Source organism: Mytilus californianus, unplaced genomic scaffold, assembly GCF_021869535.1.
Source record: "Mytilus californianus isolate M0D057914Y unplaced genomic scaffold, xbMytCali1.0.p SCAF_3, whole genome shotgun sequence".
Taxonomy (NCBI): Eukaryota; Metazoa; Mollusca; class Bivalvia; order Mytilida; family Mytilidae; genus Mytilus; species Mytilus californianus.
In genome coordinates this window covers 7,177,541-7,200,350 of record NW_026262679.1, presented here as the reverse complement: position 1 = coordinate 7,200,350, position 22,810 = coordinate 7,177,541, and the positions used below count along the sequence as shown (strand labels likewise).

The following is a 22,810-nucleotide window of genomic DNA, read 5'->3' as shown; positions in this document are numbered from 1 at the left end:
GTAAAACTACAAAATCACAATTTGTGACAAAACTTTGAATTTGCTACTTAAATAAGTGATTTAAAAATCACTTATTTCAATAAGTCCCCTGACTGATCTTTGTCCTTTGATTTAAGGAAAGTTGTCCTGATGGCAATTAAATTATTCCACATTTCTTAAATCATGTAAATGTAACTTATATATATATATTGAATTACAATATTGAGTGGTATTTTTTACAGACATGAAGATTTGAAGACAATGTTAGACAGTAATAGAGACAACCAGAAACTTGAAGCCATGAAAAGAATTGTAGGGGTCAGTAATTACTTGTAGTAAAAACAAACTAGAAGCCATCAAAGGAATTATAGGGGTCAGTAATTACTTGTAGTAAAAACAAACTAGAAGCCATCAAAGGAATTGTAGGGCTCAGTAATTACTTGTAGTAAAAACTAACTTGAAGCCATGAAAAGAATTGTAGGGGTCAGTAATTACTTGTAGTAAAAACAAACTAGAAGCCATCAAAGGAATTGTAGGGATCAGTAATTACTTGTAGTAAAAACAAACTAGAAGCCATCAAAGGAATTGTAGGGATCAGTAATTACTTGTAGTAAAAACAAACTAGAAGCCATCAAAGGAATTGTAGGGATCAGTAATTACTTGTAGTAAAAACAAACTAGAAGCCATCAAAGGAATTGTAGGGATCAGTAATTACTTGTAGTAAAAACTAACTAGAAGCCATCAAAGGAATTGTAGGGATCAGTAATTACTTGTAGTAAAAACAAACTAGAAGCCATCAAAGGAATTGTAGGGATCAGTAATTACTTGTAGTAAAAACAAACTAGAAGCCATCAAAGGAATTGTAGGGATCAGTAATTACTTGTAGTAAAAACTAACTAGAAGCCATCAAAGGAACTGTAGGGATCAGTAATTACTTGTAGTAAAAACAAACTAGAAGCCATCAAAGGAACTGTAGGGATCAGTAATTACTTGTAGTAAAAACAAACTAGAAGCCATCAAAGGAATTGTAGGGATCAGTAATTACTTGTAGTAAAAACTAACTAGAAGCCATCAAAGGAATTGTAGGGATCAGTAATTACTTGTAGTAAAAACAAACTAGAAGCCATCAAAGGAATTGTAGGGATCAGTAATTACTTGTAGTAAAAACAAACTAGAAGCCATCAAAGGAACTGTAGGGGTCAGTAATTACTTGTAGTAAAAACAAACTAGAAGCCATCAAAGGAAATGTAGGGGTCAGTAATTACTTGTAGTAAAAACAAACTAGAAGCCATCAAAGGAAATGTAGGGGTCAGTAATTACTTGTAGTAAAAACAAACTAGAAGCCATCAAAGGAAATGTAGGGGTCAGTAATTACTTGTAGTAAAAACAAACTAGAAGCCATCAAAGGAAATGTAGGGGTCAGTAATACATCATGTTCCTGTTACAGTGTTCCAGCTAGGATTTCAAAAGGGCATTTAAAGCGTGAAATTATAATATGAAAAAGGCATGTTTTGATAAAGTTATAAATCAAACATTGTCTTTATTCATTGAAACACTGGTTATACTATATATATACAAGTACAACATGAATAAAAATTACATTACCAATCAAGGGTCTAACTTAAACAAGTTATTACAGATAATAACAGACATACTGTTATAATCATTTAATCGTAAGGTATCATTGACGAATGTCTAACATGGCTTAAATAATCCCAAATACTGGAAAATATTAAATCAATTCCACTAAAAAAATTTATGCAAGACAAAGTTATCATCAAAAATACAACAAACTGGTAATCACTGTGCTTATGTTGTTTCACTGAAAATGATGCAAATAATAATGTAAACATGGTGAAATCACACAAGATCTTAACAACAAAACAGACAGCGGTAAATTTGAAAGTATCTGGCCCGATTTGCGTTTCTCCCGACGAAATTGTCTATGATTACTGAAAGGCGTTATTACAGACATTGTTTCTTTGTACAATAACGGACATGTGTTATTTCAACACAATTCATGACAGGAGGAGATAACTCTGTGAGAATTTCCACAATAACAGTATGCCTGTTATTTTCTGTAATAACTTGTTTAAGTTAGATCCTTGGCTGATTACTGAATGAATAGTGCCACAGATATAATTATTTATTTAGGTAGAGAAAATGTTTTAGAATTAAATCGTACATAGTAAAACAATGTTTTAAAGTGAATTAAAGTGCACTGATCAGCTTTTGTCAACAGGTAAACCTATTTTTACCTGTTCATATAAAATTAAGAAGATGTGGTATAATTGCCAATGAGACAACTCTCCACCAGAGACCAAATGACATAGAAGTTAACGGCTATCGGTCACTGTAGTGAAAAAATAGAATATAGTCCATCTTCACAAAGTCGAACACCATGAAAAATGCAAAGGGTGCCCTGGAAACTGTAAAAAGGACGGGCACTGCACCCTCTGAAAATGGCCTGACTGGAACACTGACTGAAGTAAAAACAAACTAGAAGCCATGAAAAGAGTTGAAGGAGTCAGTAATACTTATAGTAAAAGAAAACTAGAAGCCACAAAAGGAATCGTAGGGATCAGTTATACTTGCAGTAAAAACAAACTAGAAGTCATGTAAAGAATTGTAGTAATAAATAAGTAATACCTGCAGTAAAACACACTTCAATAGGACCAACTATGTCTATTCATAAAGATTGTATGTAAACCTGAAACTATGGAGAAATTGACAAAGATTAATAAGAATTGGGATGATCATAGATGGTAACAACAACTGGCGGGGTGAAATTAATAATGGTGACATATCTTATAAACAAAATGCTATAATTTTGTTGTTGAAAAAAGCCCATTTTACTTGAAAATATAGAATGAATTTTCATTTATAAGTTAAAAGAATTTAGTTCTTTATATTGCCATGCTACATTTTACTATACAATGTTTTCAATGTTGAATTTAATTATGTTTGGTAGATGGTTGCCAAAGGGAAAGATGCATCAGATCTGTTTCCAGCTGTGGTAAAGAATGTAGTTTGTAAAAATCTTGAGGTAATGTATTCATATTTTGTCAGACATTCATTTAAATTATATAACAATATACTGATACATTTAAGATTGAACAAAAGGCATATGGGCAATAATTTGGTATTGGGACCGTTTCCGATAACGATAGAAAAGTGATAAAATATTGTATTTTGTTGAGAGAAATTGTTGCTCCACCATCAAATGCTATTATTTCTATTAAAATATAGGTGCTTTCTAATCTCCCCTAGAGAGAATTTGAAATAAACAAATGTTTAAGATTATCAGGCCACTTTTGTATGTCGTTTCTTACCGTTATTTTCGCTTCCGAAGTGCGTAAGGCTGCCCAATTTAAAGATAATCGTCGACTGCAAAATCGTAACTTTTGCTTTCAAATAATAAAGAACATCGATCAAAAAGAATAGTCAGAAGAAATTGCCGAGAACTTTTAGTATTTTTGTAGCAGGTGTAAGAAAAGTAGCGTTAGTTTGGTTTCCGATTTTGTAACACAAATTTTAAATGGTGTAGTCTGCTTTATTGTACTTGAATTTTTCATAACAATATGCAAATATGAACTCTCGCAAGATGTTCAAACAGGTAAATCATTGATTATTTACATTCTAGTTTTGTTCTTCGTAATAATTAAGTTAGAAAATGACGTTATCGTTATGCGTTACATTTCACACGAAACAGAAGTCCAGTTATTTACTTTTTTTTATTAAAATTGTTTTTGTCGTTCAGTCCAAATCATTTCCGGTCATACGTGAAATGTGTGGCTAACATGTGATTAAGCGCTTACTTCCGGGTATATGAAATATTAGGTCTAAGCATCGTTTTTGTTTCCAACGGGATAGTAGCAAGCATATTATGTAGACTGTTTTCATATTGTCTAAAAAAGGAAAATACAATTTTCAAAGAGATCGCGCCGGGGGTCTATTATTAGCTCACCTGGCTCATCACTTTGCGTCCGTCGTCGTCGTCTGGCGTCGTCTGTTAACTTTTACAAAAATCTTCTCCTCTGAAACTACTGGGTCAAATTTAACCAAACTAGGTCACAATCATCATTGGGGTATCTAGTTTTAAAAATTTGTCCGGTGATCCGGTCAACCAACCAAGATGGCCGCCATGGCTAAAAATAGAACATAGGGGTAAAATGTAGATTTTGGCTTATATCTCTGAAACCAAAGCATTTAGAGCAAATCTGACATGGGGTAAAAGTGTTAATCAGATCTATCTGCCCTGCAATTTTCAGATGAATCGGACAAGCCGTTGTTGGGTTGCTGCCCCTGATTTGGTAATTTTAAGAAAATTTTGCAGCTTTTGGTTATTATCTTGAATATTATTATAGATAGAGATAAACTGTAAACGGCAATAATGTACAGCAAAGCAAGATCTACAAATAAGTCAACATGATCAAAATTGTCAATTGTCCCCTTAAGGAGTTATTGCCCTTTATAGTCAATTTTTTACAATTTTCATAAATTTTGTAAATTTTTGTAAATTTTTACATAATATTTTCCACTGTAACTACTGGGCCAAGTTCATTATAGATAGAGATAATAGTAAGGAGCAAGAATGTTCAGTAAAGTAAGATCTACAAACACATCACCATCACCGAAACACAATCTTGTCATGAATCCATCTGTGTCCTTTGTTTGATATGCACATAGACCAAGGTGAGCGACACAGGCTCTTTAGAGCCTCTAGTTTTTCCTACATGCATAATGTTACATACGATCTTGAGTGAAAATAAATGCACAATGGCTTGACAAAATCGATTTCTTATTCGAGGGATGTTACAACACACTTTGTTTCCAGATAACGATGAAAAGGGTCCTTGGAAAATTCGATCAACATTACGTTTCTTATCATTCTGCCTATGCTCGTTGAATTGATTTTGCTTTAGCAGTAAATTGTACTTGATATTTTAGGTAAATAAAGCTAATTTAAAAAAAATACATGTTGATATACCGTTACACTTGGAATGTACAGAGTTGGTATCTTTGTCACAAATTTTTTTTTTTTTTTAATTTTAATCATATTCTGCAAACACTTTTCAAAAATGCAATAATATTGTCAAAGGAGAAGTAAACTTTTACCATGCATGACTTGAAAGGAAGTACTTTATTGATTTTAGCCCACTAAAGAAGGTTAACAAAAAAATATGTGGAAACCATGTAGATGGTGTACAGGTCACAGATAGCACATGATGCCTATTATAAGATTTTAATTCCAAGTTAAAAGTTTTTTACTTTACTGGATTAATAGGAATTTGACATTGGAATTAATTGTATAAAACTGGAATTTCAAAACCAATAAATACATTTTTTTGGCTAAAACATCAAGATACAACGATTATGGTATCCTGTATCAATAAAGAAAACGTTGAAATTTCTGAATAAATTGCACTAATTTTTTTCAAAACAAACACATATTTAGGAGTTTAATAGTAATACTAAAATAAGCTTTTTACAGTTGCCCTTGCTGAAAGGAACTAGGGTTCTGTTTAATCTAAGGACTTGTGACTTTGAAGATCGGTCATAATTTGTATTGAATGATAAGAAGTTACCATCAAACTTGTGACCTTTAGAGAAATGAGCCCAATAACAACTTACCAGAATTTTTTTTTTTAATCAGATTTATATATTTGTGGTCACAAATTTTGGAAAGAAATTTAGTGAAATAAACTAGGCTATTCTTTTTGGTATATGAGGTTTTTGGTTATATTTCTGTAATCCATGGTACTTAATTGTAATTTTCCAGCAGTTGTAATGAATGGGTGTAAACAATTAATATAGGATTTCATTGAATTTCTATACACCCAAAAAATAATGTTTTGTATATGGAATCTTGTCTTTATAAAAAAGAAGATGTGGTATAATTGCCCGCTAGACAACTCTCCACAAGAGACCAAATGACACAGAAATTTACAGCTGAGCTATAGGTCACCGTACGGCCTTCAACAATGAGCAAAGCCCATACCACATAGTCAGCTATAAAAGGTCCCGAAATCACAAACGTAAAACAATTCAAACTTTTATTGGTTATAAGAAGATTTGGTGTGAGTGCCAATGAGACAACTCTCCATCCAAGTCAAAATTTATAAAAGTAAACCAATATAGGTCAAAGTACGGTCTTCAACACGGAGCCTTGGCTCACACTGAACAGCAAGCTATAAAGGGCCCCAAAAATACTAGTGTAAAACCATTCAAACCGGAAAACCAACAGTCTAATCTATATAAAAACATGCAACTGAACTAGTGTACATATTTGTTTAGGGGCCAGCTAAAGGACGCCTCCGGGTGCGGGAGTTTCTCGCTGCAGTGAAGACCTACTGGTGGCCTTCAGCTGTTGTCTGCTCTATGGTCGGGTTGTTGTCTCTTTGACACATTCCCCATTTCCATTCTCAATTTTAAATTTTACAAAAAGCAAGGGACAGGGTGGACGTTACAAGATACTACTTATACTGTGGATAAAATGGACATCACTCACATATTGGATGTTCAAAACATTAATATGTTTGTTGGATCATGCTTTTTGTTTTGTGTTCAATAAAATTTAGAAATTTAAAATATCCTGCATCTTTCCAATTGAATCAAAAGTGAGAGCTGAGAAAGTGCCTCCCAACATCCCCATACATTCACTTCTGGAACAGCCCTATATAGAAAAGTACATTATATAAGATAAGTAGCACTAGCTAGATCTCCTTGTTTTTACAGTGCTTGAATTTTCTGGTTAGTGACGCATAAGCACAAAGTGTTAACCATGCAATTGTGTTACTGAGCTAGCTACCACACTGCATTGGGTTTCTAAGGGCATGAAGGGTTAGTAGGCACATGTGCTACATATAAAAGTGTATAAGAATTATAACAAAAAGCAAGAGAAAATACATTGGTAGTCAAAATCAGTAGATGCAAGTTGGCGCCCAAAATAATTTATTATAGTGACATCCTAAAGTGCCCTTGTTTCTATATTCTCATAGTTTTTATTGTCTATTGGAAAAAATTATCAAAAACAGTCCTAAATTTAAAAACCAAAGTTATAAGTAACATTATCAAGAAAAAGTTTACTGTACAGATTATTTTAAGCTGATTTTCCAATTAAAATAAAACTAAAGAAATGCTTTCGGTTTCTTATGGTTTCCTGTCGCGTTTAAAAAAAACCTTAATTTAACATTGAAAATAGATTTTAAATATTAACACGAAGCAAGTAACACTAGTAATGGTGTTCATTTATGTCTTTTGAAATAAAGTGTGCAAAACAAAGAAAATAAAGTTTTGTTTCCTGTTTGGTTTCCTGTCACGAAAACGGTGAATCAAAATGGATTAATTTTTCCTCGAAAAACCCACTTGTTCCATTAATACTATTCTCACACCAACACAACCCACAGAATAAAAGTTAAAGTTTTAGAACTTAAAAAAAAAGATACAAAAAGAAACCAAAGGCCGAATACCAAATTATTGCCCATATTTGAAAATCATGCATTGCATACATACCAGACAGACAGACAGACGTCCCAAAATTAGTTTCAGTTCTCTTACTTTAGTTTGCCTCAACCAAATGTTATGAAACTTATACACAATGCTTATTAGTATTACCACCAAACTCAAATTAAGTTTGAATTTGGGTGGTGTCACTTTCACTTTTCTTGAGTTATGTCCCTTTATAAAGATTTACAGAATTTGCTGTATATTTACAAGCTGGGGCATATATGTCCCATGGACATATCCTTCATTCATTTAGAATAGATAAGTTACAGTTTGGTTTATTTTAAAATGAAATGTATTTTATTTTAGGTAAAGAAGTTGGTTTACGTCTAACTGACCAGATATAACTATTTATATTAGGTAAAGAAGTTGGTTTACATCTATCTGATCAGATATAATTTTTTATTTAGGTAAAGAAGTTGGTTTACGTCTATCTGACCAGATATAATTATTAATTTTAGGTAAAGAAGTTGGTTTACGTCTATCTGACCAGATATAATTATTGATTTTAGGTAAAGAAGTTGGTTTACTTCTATCTGACCAGATATAATTATTTATTTTAGGTAAAGAAGTTGGTTTATGTCTAACTGACCAGATATAATTATTTATTTTAGGTAAAGAAGTTGGTTTACGTCTATCTGACCAGATATGCAGAAGAACAACAAGATTTGGCTTTATTATCCATCAGTACATTCCAAAGAGCATTGAAGGTATGGTTACTTTGTACATATGGCATTGAGGAGTGGGTGACTTTATACAAAGACCATTGCATGTATTGTGACTTTATACAAAGACCATAGCAGGTATTGTGACTTTATACAAAGAGCATATAAGGTATGGTGACTTTGTACATAGAGCATTGAGGGGAAGGTTACTTTATACAAAGACCATTGCAGGTAATGTGACTTCATACAAAGACCATAGCAGGTATTGTGACTTTATACAAAGAGCATTTAAGGTATGGTGACTTTCAACAAAGATCATTAAAGGTATGGTGACATTGTACAAGGAGCATTGAAGGTATGGTGACATTGTACAAAGAGCATTTAAGGTATGACAACATTGTACAAAGAGCATTGAAGGTATGGGACATTGTACAAGGAGCATTGAAGGTATGGACATTATACAAAGAGTATTGAAGGTATGATGACATTGTACAAGGAGCAGTGAAGGTATGGGGACATTATACAGAGAGCATTGAAGGTACAGTGACATTGTACTAGGAACATTGAAGGTATGGTGACTTTCTATGAAGAACATGGAAGGTATGGTGTCATTGTGCAAAGAGCATTGAAGGTATGGTGACATTGTACAAAGAACATGGAAGGTATGGTGACATTGTACAAGGAGCATCAAAGGTATGGTGACATTGTACAAAGAGCATTGAAGGTATGGTGACATTGTACAAGGAGCATTGAAGGTATGGTGACATTGTACAAAGAGCATTGAAGGTATGGTGACATTTCACTAAGAACATTGAAGGTATGGTGACATTGTACAAAGAACATTGAAGGTATGGTGACTTTATTCAAAGAGCTTTGAAGGTAGGACCACATTGTACAAGGAGCATTGCAGGTATTACAACAGTGTACATTGAGTAATTAAACATCATTGACTTATTTTTATTGGGACAGATGCTTCATCATAGCAGGTATTGTGACTTTATACAAAGAGCATTTAAGGTATGGTGACTTTCAACAAAGATCATTAAAGGTATGGTGACATTGTACAAGGAGCATTGAAGGTATGGTGACATTGTACAAAGAGCATTTAAGGTATGACAACATTGTACAAAGAGCATTGAAGGTATGGGACATTGTACAAGGAGCATTGAAGGTATGGACATTATACAAAGAGTATTGAAGGTATGATGACATTGTACAAGGAGCAGTGAAGGTATGGGGACATTATACAGAGAGCATTGAAGGTACAGTGACATTGTACTAGGAACATTGAAGGTATGGTGACTTTCTATGAAGAACATGGAAGGTATGGTGTCATTGTGCAAAGAGCATTGAAGGTATGGTGACATTGTACAAAGAACATGGAAGGTATGGTGACATTGTACAAGGAGCATCAAAGGTATGGTGACATTGTACAAAGAGCATTGAAGGTATGGTGACATTGTACAAGGAGCATTGAAGGTATGGTGACATTGTACAAAGAGCATTGAAGGTATGGTGACATTTCACTAAGAACATTGAAGGTATGGTGACATTGTACAAAGAACATTGAAGGTATGGTGACTTTATTCAAAGAGCTTTGAAGGTAGGACCACATTGTACAAGGAGCATTGCAGGTATTACAACAGTGTACATCGAGTAATTAAACATCATTGACTTATTTTTATTGGGACAGATGCTTCATCATAATCAAAATACAAAATCTAGAACACCATTTAGAATTCTTTTTAAATGTTGAATTTTCTATATTTACTTATAGATGTATTTGTTTTTTTTTGTTTCCAGTTACTCCTTACTTGTACAGACTGCAGTCTAAATTTTCAGATATCAATAACTTGAAGGCATCAATAAATTTGTCAAGCTTTCAAGGATTATCATTAATCTTGGACAGAGAGCTGCTTTATGATCAAGAAATAGCATCTAAGGAAAAAAAAAAATCGTATTCCAGTGATAAATGGCCTTTGTTTTTTGGCAGTCAACAACACACTGACAGCAACAATAGCAAAAATAACACATGGAACCCTGATACTCCTATTTTGTTTTTGATCTCAATTTTTTTTGGGTGTTTTCCTTACTTAAGCATGTACTTGACAAGGGGCAGGGGTAGAATTTTGTGAGCTTTCCTCTAGTTTATATAAACATTGATATTGTAGGATCCTAATCAGCTGATCAGAGCCAGTGCACTTAGAGTTTTGTCAAGTATTCGTGTACCAATGATTTCACCTATCATGATGCTGGCTATAAAGGAAGCAGTCAATGATATGTCACCCTATGTCAGGAAGACAGCAGCTCATGGCATTCCTAAACTGTACAGGTATATCAATATCATATTTACATAACAGGATTGATATCTCACTCTATATCAAGAAGACAACAGCTCATGGCATTCCTAAACTGTACAGGTATATCAATATATTTACATACCAGGATTGATATCTCACTCTATATCAGGAAGACAGCAGCTCATGGCATTCCTAAACTGTACAGGTATATCAATATCATATTTACATAACAGGATTGATATCTCACCCTATGTCAGGAAGACAACAGGTCATGGCATTCCTAAACTCTACAGGTATATCAATACCATATATACATATCATAAACCATATGTCACCCTACATCAGGAAGACGATAGCCTCATACCTTTATTGAAAGTGCCCCCTACTTAAAAACCTTTGAAAGCACTGATCATACATGTATATACTTAATATTAACTATATGTCACCCCATATCAAGAAGACAACAGCTCATGGTAATCCTTAACTATACAGGTATATAAATATCATAAATTATTCCAAACTCTAACAGATGATGTCCTTTTTATTTTTCAGTCTTGATCCAGAGAACAAAGAACAGCTTGTTGAAGTCATTGAAAAACTTTTAGCTGATAAGACTACAGTAAGTTGTATGGGTCTATGTAAAAATGACCTTAGTTTTAGACTTCCTAACTACCAGAAGTTGTATTGGTCTATGTAAAAATGACCTTAGTTTTATACTTCTGACTACTATAAGTTGTATTGGTCTGTGTAAAAATGACCTTAGTTTTAGACTTTCTGACTATGGTAGGTTGTATTGGTCTATCTAAAAATGACCTTAGTTTTAGACTTTCTGACTTCTATAAGTTGTATTGGTCTTTGTAAAAATGATATTAGTTTTAGACTTCTTGACTACAGTTGTATGGGTCTATGCAAAAAATGACCTTAGTTTTAGACTTCTGACTTCTATAAGTTGTATTGGTCTATGAAAAAATGACCTTAGTATTAGACTTTCTGACTACAGTAAGTTGTATTGGTCTATGTAAAAATTACCTTAGTTTTAGACTTTCTGACTCAGATGTTTAATTGGACAATGGTCTTTGTAAAAATGACCTTACTGTCAATAGTTTATGACTTTCTGACTCAGTTGTATTGGTCTATTTAAAAATTACCTTAGTTTTAGACTTCCTTACTCAGACGTTTAATTAGACAATCAATATAACAGTTTCGTATTTAAATTCATTAAGAATCAACAGATTAAATTCATGATAATAAAAATATGCATAAAATTAACTGTATTGCCTGTTAGAACTGGAATACATATATTTAGTTATTCTTATTCAATATTTGTGTAGCTATTTGTCATGAGAAAAACAGTGTTTAAAATAGACTTTTTCTAGATTTAAAAAAAAAATAGTTTGGAATCTTTGAAAGCACTTGTTTAGAAGCCCAACCAAAATTGATTTGTTTTCAAATAATCCAAAATGATTAAATGTGTTATATAGACCCAACATCCTACAGAAATTTATAAACATGCCTTCAAAGACCCCAAGACAATTTTGTTCAAATAATTTTATGTGCATGTAAAAATTAATGAATACATTATTTTTCTAGCTTGTAGCAGGTAGTGCTATCCAGGCCTTTGAGGAAGTGTGTCCGGAAAGGATAGATTTGATCCATAAGAACTATCGTAAACTCTGTAACTTGTTGGTGGATGTAGAAGAATGGGGTCAAGTTGTAATTGTTAATATGTTGACAAGATATGCCAGAACTCAATTCATCAACCCTAATAAAACTGTGAGTTTTTATATATTTTAACATAAATGGTCAAACTTGTTTTATACTCATGGAAGTGCCAGGACTATGTTCATCCGTACCAACAATTTTTATGAATGTACAAGATTACTTCCATCTTTTCTATGATTAGGAAGCTCATGAGAAAATCTAGAAGTCCTTATGTTTAAAAACTACAACTGATAATAGAGGGTCTTGAAACAGTCACATTTGGCAGTTACAACAGATTTGAAATTCAAATAACTCAAATGAAATTCCTAATTTCAGTCAAATAGAGTTTTACCATAAGACTTATTCAAGAGCCTTTCGTCAGAAATTGAATATTATTGGTTATCAATCAATAAATCCTGATTGCTTTTCCAATAATAAACGTGTTAATGCCCCTGGAGATATCTGGCTAATGATCACTGATCAAAATAACCAACAGGATATTATATTGAACACTTTCAAATTACTTCAATTTTTTATTCATTAAACAAAGGTTATTGACAATTGAAATTTAAAAATTAAAACTACTGTAAATTCAGAAATTATTGTGTGCATTTATTATTGCGATTTTTAAAAAAATTACTATAATGCGAGATTAATTATTGCAATTTCAGTAAAATCTGCATACAGTATTATATATATTAGATATCAAAATGCAAGCTTTTATTATTGCGATACTCACCCAGTCGCATTATTCGCATTAATAAAAACCTCGCAATAATTTCTTAATTTACAGTATAGAATTTTGTAAAATTGAAAAAGATTTTTTTTAAGAGGAAAAGACACTTATGTAAAATACAAAATAATTTCATGCCAAATTACTGTGGATTATCAATTAATGGTGGGATACTAATTATCATGGATTCCATCGGTACAGGTGAACTACAAATGTAAATGTTAAATGAAGTACAAATGTTCTATAGACTTGTATACAGACTTTGGCAAAACCATGAAATCAAATATCAACAAAAATACAATGTTTCCTAAAAAAGTTAGTACCTATGAAAAATAAATAAAATCGAACCTGACTATTAAGTTTTAAAAAGATTACAGAAATTGGATGAACATTTTTCTTGATCCTTGCTGACAATTATTGCTATATATATTGATTTTATACATAATTCCTGATTGAATCTGAATAAATTAACAATTCAATTAATTAAATGTTGTAATTAGCTTCAGCAATTATATTCTTGTTTACTTAATTAAATAAAATTGAGAATGGAAATGGGGAATGTGTCAAAGAGACAACACCCCGACCAAAGAGCAGAATACAGCCACCAATGGGTCTTCAACACAGCGAGAAAATCCCGCACCAGGAGGCATGCTTCAGCTGGCCCCTAAACAAAAATGTGTACTAGTTCAGTGATAATGGACGTCATACTAAACTCCAAAACATATAAATGAACTAAAATTAAAAATCATACAAGACTAACAAAGGCCAGAGGCTACTGACTTGGGACAATGTGGGACAGGCGCAAAAATGCGGCAGGGTTAAACATGTTTTGTGAGATCTCAACCCTCCCCCTATACCTCTAGCCAATGTAGAAAAAACAAACACACAGCAATATGCACAGTAAAACCCAGTTTAAAAGAAGTCCAAATCCGATGTCAGAATAGGAAACAAAAGAAACTAGGCAAAATGACAATGATACATAAATTAACAAAGGACTACTAGCAGTTACTGACATGCCAGCTCCAGACCTCAATTAAACTGATTGAAAGAAGTCTTGCTGACCTAATTATGTTATTGCTACAGGAATTATATTGCTGACTTTTTAATATTATAAATCAGGATAGTTCCAAAGAAAATAAAAGTTTTTATGAAGATTCTGAAAAAGAAGAAGAGGAGGAGGAGGAACGAGAAAAGAAAGAACCAACTTACGTCATGGACACGGATCATCGACTCTTACTGAGACAGGCTAAACCATTACTGAATAGTAGAAATTCTGCTGTAAGTATTATAACTTATGACATGGACACAGATCATCGACTCTTACTAAGACAGGCTAAACCATTACTTAATTTATCTTTTGCACCATATTTTAGTTTGTTATATGTTATTGATATGACTATTTTTAATTGTGTAAAGTGCTTAGAGTAAAAAAGCGAGACATGGATATGCTGTTTACGGCATAAGTGGTGTCGGTGTCGTCAACAATATATGAGTTTGTGATTAGGTCAGTGGTAGATCAACGATATTTGGTGTGCAGTTGTATTAACATTGGCACATCTCATTTCCATGGAGATTATTTAGCCCTGCCCTCTTAGTCATGGTCTATTGACTTTGAAACTTTAGCTTAGTTTACATCTTTTGGTTTGTGATTAGGTCAGTTTATGGGGAACCACAAGTGGTAGGTCAAAGATATATTGATATCATGCAGTTGTATTAGCATTGGCACATCTCATTTCCATTTCCATGGAGATTGTTTGGCCATGTATCTTCAGTCATGGTCTATTGACTTTCAAACTTTTGTTTAGTTTACATGTATTAGTTTGTGATTAGGTCAGTTTATGGGGAATCACTAGTGGTAGGTCAATGATATATTGATATCATGCAGTTGTATTAGCATTGGCACATCTCATTTCCATGGAGATTGTTTGGCCATGTATCTTTAGTCATGGTTTATTGACTTTTGCACAATTTATATGTTAAAGTATTGCTATTTTAATTTCAACATTTGCATTTTACTATCAAAATAATAAAAGGTGAGACATATCTCTGTGTTAACAGTTTATTTATAAGATAATGTGCTTTATGAATATTGTATAATAATAATAATCAATATCTTTATTAAACCTTCATGGAATGTTATGAAACTTGGACAGAAGCTTCTTCAAGATCAACACATAACATCTGAAGAAAAAATTCAAATTAAAAAAAAAGATTGCTTATTTTAGTGATAAATGGACTCAGTTTTTGGCATTCAGTATAACACATTTACACAGACAGCAGCAATTTCAGGCTAGAAAATCTTTTTTTTACAGAATTTTTCAGTTATAAAATCATATTTTTTTAGGCCAATGTATCTCTATAATGTACATTATGTTCATGATCATCCAATGACAGATCATGAATAAATTACACCACACAAAAGTAGCCATGATGTGTGTTATGTCATCTTTGAATCATATCTAAAACATAAATGAAATTTCTCTCCAGTTTAGAACAATACTAACCATGTTAAATGTTGAAACCATTCATTTAAAGATTATAGAATTGTAAAACATTTATAATGATGCATTGCAGTTCTGGTGACAATATTCTATTTGTTTTACAGGTTGTCATGTCAGTAGCTCAGCTTTATTACCATTGTGCCCCAAAGGCAGAAGTAGGAGTTGTAGCTAAATCATTGATCAGACTACTTAGAAGTCACAAGTAAGTAAACATTTTAAAATGAAGATGATAACAAGTCTTGGTTCAATCAGTTACCTTTTTTTTACAAAGAAAAATAAAATAGAGTATCTATCTTTTTCTGTCTACATCAATCATGTCAATATGTAGTGAATGAGCTATTTACTGTGTTTTGTAAGCATTGTTTCTACTACAGGTAGCGAGGTGCAAATCATTTTCTGTATTTTAATCTGGCCTCAATGATGTAGGGAAGGCGAGGCTTAATCAGCTGTTTTGGACGAATTTTACAGATAGCTATAAACTGTAAAAAGTAAAATGATCATCTATAGAATCTAAAAAAAAAATGCTACTAAACATAATTTACAAATAAGCAAACATAACTGATTGCGATAAAAGTAAAATAAACATCAAAATTGCATATTTTTACCTGTTGAGTGATTCAGGCTCCCAATCTTGGGAACCTCTTGTCCCCAGTGCACTCTTTAGCAGGGACATAGAAATACTGGGCGTCTGTCTGTCTGTCCCTCCATCCAGTCTTGTTAGCGCTCTCACAGGTACAATTCTTGTCAGATTTTTATAAAACTTATACTATAGGTTAATATCAGCAATATCTCGGACAAGTTTTATAATGGTGGCTGATCGACTATTTTTAAAAGAGTTATTCCCCTTGGAAATATTAAATTTATGGAAAATGGCCTTGTTAGCGCTCTCATAGGTACAATTCCTGCCAGATTTTTATGAAACTTATACTATAGATTAATATCAGCAATGTTTTTGATGAGTATGAAAATCAGTGTTGATCAATTATTTTTAAAAGAGTAATGCCCCTTGGAAATATTAATTATAAATATGGAAAATGGCCTTGTTAACGCTCTCACGGGAACAATTCCTGCCAGATTTTTATAAAACTTATACTTTAGATTAATATCAGCAATGTTTTTGATGAGTACGCAAATCATTTTTGATCAATTATTTTTAAAAGAGTTATGCCCCTTGGAAATATTAATTATAAATATGGAAAATTGCCTTATGAGCTCTCTTATGTACACATACAATTCTTGCCAGATGTTTACAGAGTTCGCGAAAACTTAATTTGACCCGTCGGTCATGGGACCGACAAAGCCTGATTATTTGTCAGTCCTACAAAATTTTAGCCAGTCCTACAAAATCTGTCAATTTTATCCTGAAATAAAATTAATAACATATTTTATCGAAAAATAACTTTATTAATATTAGTTTTATTCTTCGCACCCACAGGCAAATTAACAATGAAGGACCAGTTCAGGTCTTCTGATTGTTCTCATTTAAAGTCGTCTTCACTATCCATTTCATCATCTGAATCATTTTCTCGGCTGTTACAGTATTTGTTTGCTCCATTGTAGGGTTCAATCGCCGATTGTTTGCCAGGGATGGGTCTATGAACAAATTTAGTAGGCCACGTGTAGATCACCGCTTTGGTTTGTTTATAATAAATCCGTAAACCAGTACCGGAAATTGGCAGCGGGTACATCTGATAACCGATGTAAACACTTTTTGGAAACAGTTGCGGTACATCTAATAACCGATGTAAAAAAGTGCCGAAATATGCACTACAACGGCCGTTTTTCATCGGTCAACGGGACCGGCACGATCCTTCAAAATACTGGTCCGAGCCTCATTTCGACCGACAGGACCGACCATTTTCGCGAACTCTGTGTTTATGAAATTTATATTATAAGAAAATTGCCTTACGAGCGCCCTTATGTGTACAATTCTTGCCAGATTTTTATGAAATTTATATTATGAAATTTATTTTATAGGTTTTTGATGAGTTCGAAAATCAGTGCCAATCAATTATTTTTAAAAGAATTATGGCCCTTGGAAATATTGATTATATGGAAAATTGCATTGTTAGCACTCTCATGTGTACAATTCTTGCCAGATTTTTATGAAATTTATATTATAGGTTTATATCATCAATGTCTCAGGCAAATTTGAAAATTGGTGCCAATCATTAATTATAAAAGAGTTATGTCCCTTTGAAATATTGATTACATGGAAAATTGCATTGTTAGTGCTCTCATGTGTACAATTCAGAATTTTATGAAACTTATATCATAGGTTTATATCAGCTATGTCTTTGACACTTTCGAAAATAATTGCTGATCAAATATTTTTAACGAGTTATGCCTCTTGGAAAAATTAATTATAATGGAAATTGCATTTGCGTTTGCTCTGAAGCCTTCTCTTCTCCAAGATAAATATTAATTGTTTTGAAGCACAAAAAAAAAGGACTTTTTTTAGTTATTGCCCTTGGATAGATCAAATATGTGCAACATGGGGCATTGGAACTCTGTTCTTTTATTTATATTAGAAAAGCTGTAGAACTTCCGAAACTTCATTGGGGAACTTGTATTAATAGTTTTCTTTTATGTATTATTGTTATAGAGAAGTACAGTATATAGTCCTGAGTAACATAGCTACCATGTCTATTGACAGGAAGGTGAGTAGTCAAAAATAGTTAATACAGTTTTGATAAAATTTTATATTTTACATTGTGGAGATCGGCACATTATATCCTTGTGAGAAAAGGATTGACACTTTATATTCTTGTGACACAAGGATTTACACTTTATATCCTGGTGTCAAGAAGATTGACACTATATATCCTAGGGACAAGAGGATTGACATGTAACATCCTTATCACAAGAGTACTGACACATAATATCCTTGTGAGAAGAAAGTTTGACACTTTATATCATGTTGACTTTAGGATTGACACTTATATCCTGGTGTCAAGAAGATTAACACAGTATATCCTTGTGACAAGAGAATTGACACTACATCATGGCAACAAAAGGATTGACAATTTAAAACCTGGCAACAAAAGGATTGTCACTTTACATCCTGGTGAGAAAAGGTTTGACACTCTATATCATGGTGACAAAAGGTTTGACTCTCTATATCCTTGTGACAAAAAGATTGACACTTAATATCCTGGCAGCAAGAAGATTGACACTTTATATCCTTGTGACAAGAGGATTGACACTGTATACCCTTGTGACAAGATGATTGACACTGTATACCCTTGTGACAAGAGGATTGACATTTTACATTCTTGCAACATGAACAGATAAACTATCATAAAATACCAAAATGAATTTTGGAATAGATGTAGGTGTTACCTATCAGAAGTTTAAATTTTCTGCAAAATACCTTGTAAACAAACTAGACTAATAAACACAATTACTTATGTTGGACTCACATTAAAGCAGGAATAGATTTTTAAATGGTCACATTATATAATGTTACTGTGACTTGACTGTAATTGTTTCTCTCCACCTATTGCAACTTATTCAAAATGCTGACCAAATTGCAATTTGTTTTATAAAACCAAACTATTCAACTGGTCAGAAATTTGAACAAACTGCTGTAGAAAACCATAGTCAAGTCCTGAAAGTGCAAGGTGATAAAATAAAGCATAGTTACAATCCTATAAGACTTTAATTCCAGTTCAGTGATATTATGAAAAATCAGTCTAACAATTTGTATATACAAATTTTATTGTAATTGTCATGCTAAAGGTGATAGGTAGTTATTTTGAATTGCTATGAAAATGTCCAAACTAAGCTTTCATACAATTTTTCGTTCGAAAAGTCTTCTATGTTCATGAGAATCAGACATCATTTGAATTAAAACATATATTCAGTAAAATATATGTGAAATTACAATAAGTTGTTAATAAGATTCCATGGGAGATAACCTAAAATCATTATTCTTTTGAATGCAGAAGACTTTTTCGAAAGAAAATTGATTATCTCTCTCCCATAGGTGGAGAGCAACACTTACAGTCAAGTCACAGTAATAATACACAGCTTTTAAAGGAATAGACAAAAACAAGACACAAGATCACCTTGAATTTTTATTGTGAAAAAGAAAAAAAAAAATGTTTTGATTTATTTCAGAGTATAAAATTAACTAAAACTTTTATAAGAATTATCTTTGATTCATTTATTTAACCAAACATACAGATTTTGTTGTATTATTTCAGGGAATGTTTGAACCATTTTTAAAGAGTTTTTATATAAGATCTAGCGACCCAACTCACATCAAATTGTTAAAGGTAATTACATAACATATTTATTTATATAGCTTGTTAATCATATGCATGCTCTCCGAATATTCTTTTAGTTTTTTACTTGTCCATCTGTCCTACTTGCCGTCTGTCCTGTCTGTCAGTATTTCTGTCTGAAAGAAATTGTTTCTGCAATGATAACTTCAGTATCCCTAGCTTGTTTTGAATGAAACATGCATATGGAAGATATTCCAAAGGAGAGAAGCATTTGATCTGGGGTCAATCAGTCAAAGGTCAAGGTTGCTGTTGCTACACATAGAAAAAAAAATTTAGAAGAAAGGTTTCTGGATGGTTATTGGAGTTTCCTTTTCTTGATTGGATTAAATTTTTTATTCAGATAGAAGATATGAGAAGAGAAAAGAATTCTATTTGTTTTCTGTCAAAAGTTGAGGTCACTGTTACTAAATATAATTTGTTTTGTGGATAATGGTTCCTAGATAGTTACTTGAGTTTGCCTTGCATGATTGGAATGAAACTTATAGAGATTGAAGACATAGAGATGTGGGAAATAAAGTCAATGTCACTGTGACTAAAAATAGATTTTTATGTCCCATCTAGGGGCATTATGTTTTTTTTTTTGTCTGTGTGTCCATTCGTCCGTCCGTTTGTCCGTCTGTCCTGCTTCAGGTTAAAGTTTTTGGTCAAGGTAGCTTTTGATGAAGTTGAAGTCCAATCAACTTGAAACTTAGTACACATGTTCCCTATAATATGATCTTTCTAATTTTAATGCCAAATTAGAGTTTTGACCCCAATTTCACGGTCCACTGAACCTAGAAAATGATAGTGCGAGTGGAGCATCCATGTACTATGGACACATTCTTGTTTTAAATTTGATTGTGGGAATGATATCCAACTATGATTTGTTAGACATTTATACAGGTGAAAATAAGTACATGTTTGTTTGTCCAAGCATGCTATCTTGAACCCTAGAAAAAAACCTATTGATAAATTTGCAGGTCGGGGAGCATCAGTTGGAAGTGCCAGATAAGCATTCTTCAAAAGAAAGATGGTATAAATTGTTTTATATAATGTATTTGTTAAACATTTTTGTGGTTATAATTGTACACAAAGTTTTTTTTTTTATAATTTGTGGTTTCTTTATCAATTAGATAAGCATTTTTGTATCACCTTGATAGAGTCAAAAAGCGAGACTAAGGTATGCTGTTTCTTGCATCAGCGTTGTCAACAATGTATTAGTTTGTGATTAGGTCAGTTTATGGGGAACCACTACTGGTAGGTCAACGATATTTGGTATGCAATTGTATTAGCAATGGCACATCTCATTTCCATGGAGATTATTTTGCCCTACCCAAGTCATGGACTATTGACTTTGAAATGTCTGCTATCTTTACATGTATTAGTTTGTGATTAGGTCAGTTTAAGGGGAACTACTAGTGGTAGGTCATGATATTTGGTAGGTAGGCAGATCCTCCCGCTCAGTAATGTGTTATTGACTTTGAATGTTTTGCATAGTTTACATTTTAAGTTTGTGGTCTGATCAATTTAAGAGGAATGAACTGCTAATGTTAAGTCAATGATATTTGGTATGCAGTTGTATTAAAATTTGCAAGTCTCTTTTCCATGGTGATTATATGGCCCCACCCCTCAGCATGGTTCATTGACTTTGAAACTTTTACATTACTTACAAATTAAAGTTTGTGTTCAGGTTATTGTAAAAGGAACCACTTCTGATAAGTTAATGGTATTTGGTATGCAGTTTTATAAGCATTGGTATTTCTCATTTCCATTTCTGTTATTTTGTTCTGCACCATAAATAATGGTTCATTTGTCTTTGAATGTTTTGCATAGTTTACATGTTTAAATATTGCCATTTGGATTCAATATTTGCATTATACTATCAAAGCTACAAATAGGCGAGACATATCTCTGTGTCAACAGTTTATTTTAAAATAAGTTGAATAAATGATACTTTGTATTGAAAACATGATATAACTTGTATATACCTTGCATGAAATTAATAAAATGTTGTTTTTCATTTTTTTGGTTTTCAGTTGGAAATTTTAACAAATTTGGCAACAGAAACCAACATTTCTACGATTCTGAGAGAACTGCAGGTGAGAGAAATTCATTAATTACCATCTTGTCAATGTAACATGTAGTTTTTTTTGATAAAAAAGATAAAATATCAAGCCATTAGACATGTGAGGTCTATAAATACATTTATTTAAATGAACGGTTATAAGATGTAGCTGTAAAAACTTGTTTGCACCTTATTATTATTTTCATATTTAACTTTAAAAGTGGAGAAAACCTACATATAATCTGAGAAACAGTGAAACTTGACAAAATATTTGTTTAGAAATATATATATATATATGTGTAGAGAAGAAATCCATAAACATTTCAAGTCCACACTAAACCAGGAATATACAATCAAAGCAATGCCACATAAGTACAATCAAATGTCAAGGACAATCTTATTATCCCTGATGATCAATGGTGAAACTGGTAGGATAATGGATGTTAATCATTATATTTTGTGAAATATAATAAAGTAACTCAGAATATCAAATATCAGCATTTTTACAAGTTTTGATTATATTTTTAAATCAGGAAAGTACATAAGAAGTTATATGACATCACTGTTTATTAAGTAAGGACATTGGAGAGAATAAAGTTAATGACCATTTCTCCAAGATACTTAGTGAACATTACAAAGGAGGATATAACAATCAATTCCATGTTGATAGGAAAAACTGTTTTGATTAGAGCCCAACAGATAAATCTTATGAAGACAAAATGTGCTTTGTTGTATAAAATTATTAGCCAATGAGTTTTTATAAACTAGATATTAATTATTAAAAATTATAAATTTAAAAAAGATTTGATTGTATGTATTTGAAGACATATGTGACCAGTAACGACAAGGAATTTGCAGCAGCTACCATTCAGGCTATAGGGAGGTGTGCCAGTAATATAGCAGAAATAACAGATACCTGTCTAAATGGACTAGTCCATTTAATGTCTAATAGGGATGGTAAGGTCATGATATCAGAATCAAAGGTTTTAAACTTTGATAATTTTTTATGGCCCCGCAACAAAGTTGTTGAGCCATATAGTTTTACCCTTATGCGTCATTCTGTCATTCTGTCATTCCGAACAGTTATACAGA

At 32.4% G+C, this 22,810-nt stretch overlaps 1 protein-coding gene across 6 annotated transcripts in view; it reads left to right on the top strand.

Moving 5' to 3' along the window:
- LOC127733899 (AP-3 complex subunit beta-2-like) overlaps positions 1–22,810 on the top strand; it is a 61,572-nt gene that overhangs the window by 2,674 nt on the left and 36,088 nt on the right. For 3 of the 6 annotated variants that reach the window (XM_052243345.1, XM_052243344.1, XM_052243343.1), the window contains exons 2-13: positions 222–297; positions 2,951–3,025; positions 8,100–8,195; positions 10,322–10,482; positions 11,003–11,069; positions 12,041–12,223; positions 14,004–14,162; positions 15,490–15,587; positions 17,991–18,045; positions 19,594–19,665; positions 21,690–21,752; positions 22,543–22,675. In XM_052243345.1, the coding sequence (XP_052099305.1) occupies positions 222–297; positions 2,951–3,025; positions 8,100–8,195; positions 10,322–10,482; positions 11,003–11,069; positions 12,041–12,223; positions 14,004–14,162; positions 15,490–15,587; positions 17,991–18,045; positions 19,594–19,665; positions 21,690–21,752; positions 22,543–22,675 (1,238 nt within the window). Of the gene's footprint in view, positions 1–221; positions 298–325; positions 463–2,950; positions 3,026–8,099; positions 8,196–10,321; positions 10,483–10,547; positions 10,571–10,618; positions 10,656–11,002; positions 11,070–12,040; positions 12,224–14,003; positions 14,163–15,489; positions 15,588–17,990; positions 18,046–19,593; positions 19,666–21,689; positions 21,753–22,542; positions 22,676–22,810 lie in introns of those variants that run through there. The other 3 variants (XM_052243346.1, XM_052243348.1, XM_052243347.1) reach the window with 3 other exon arrangements.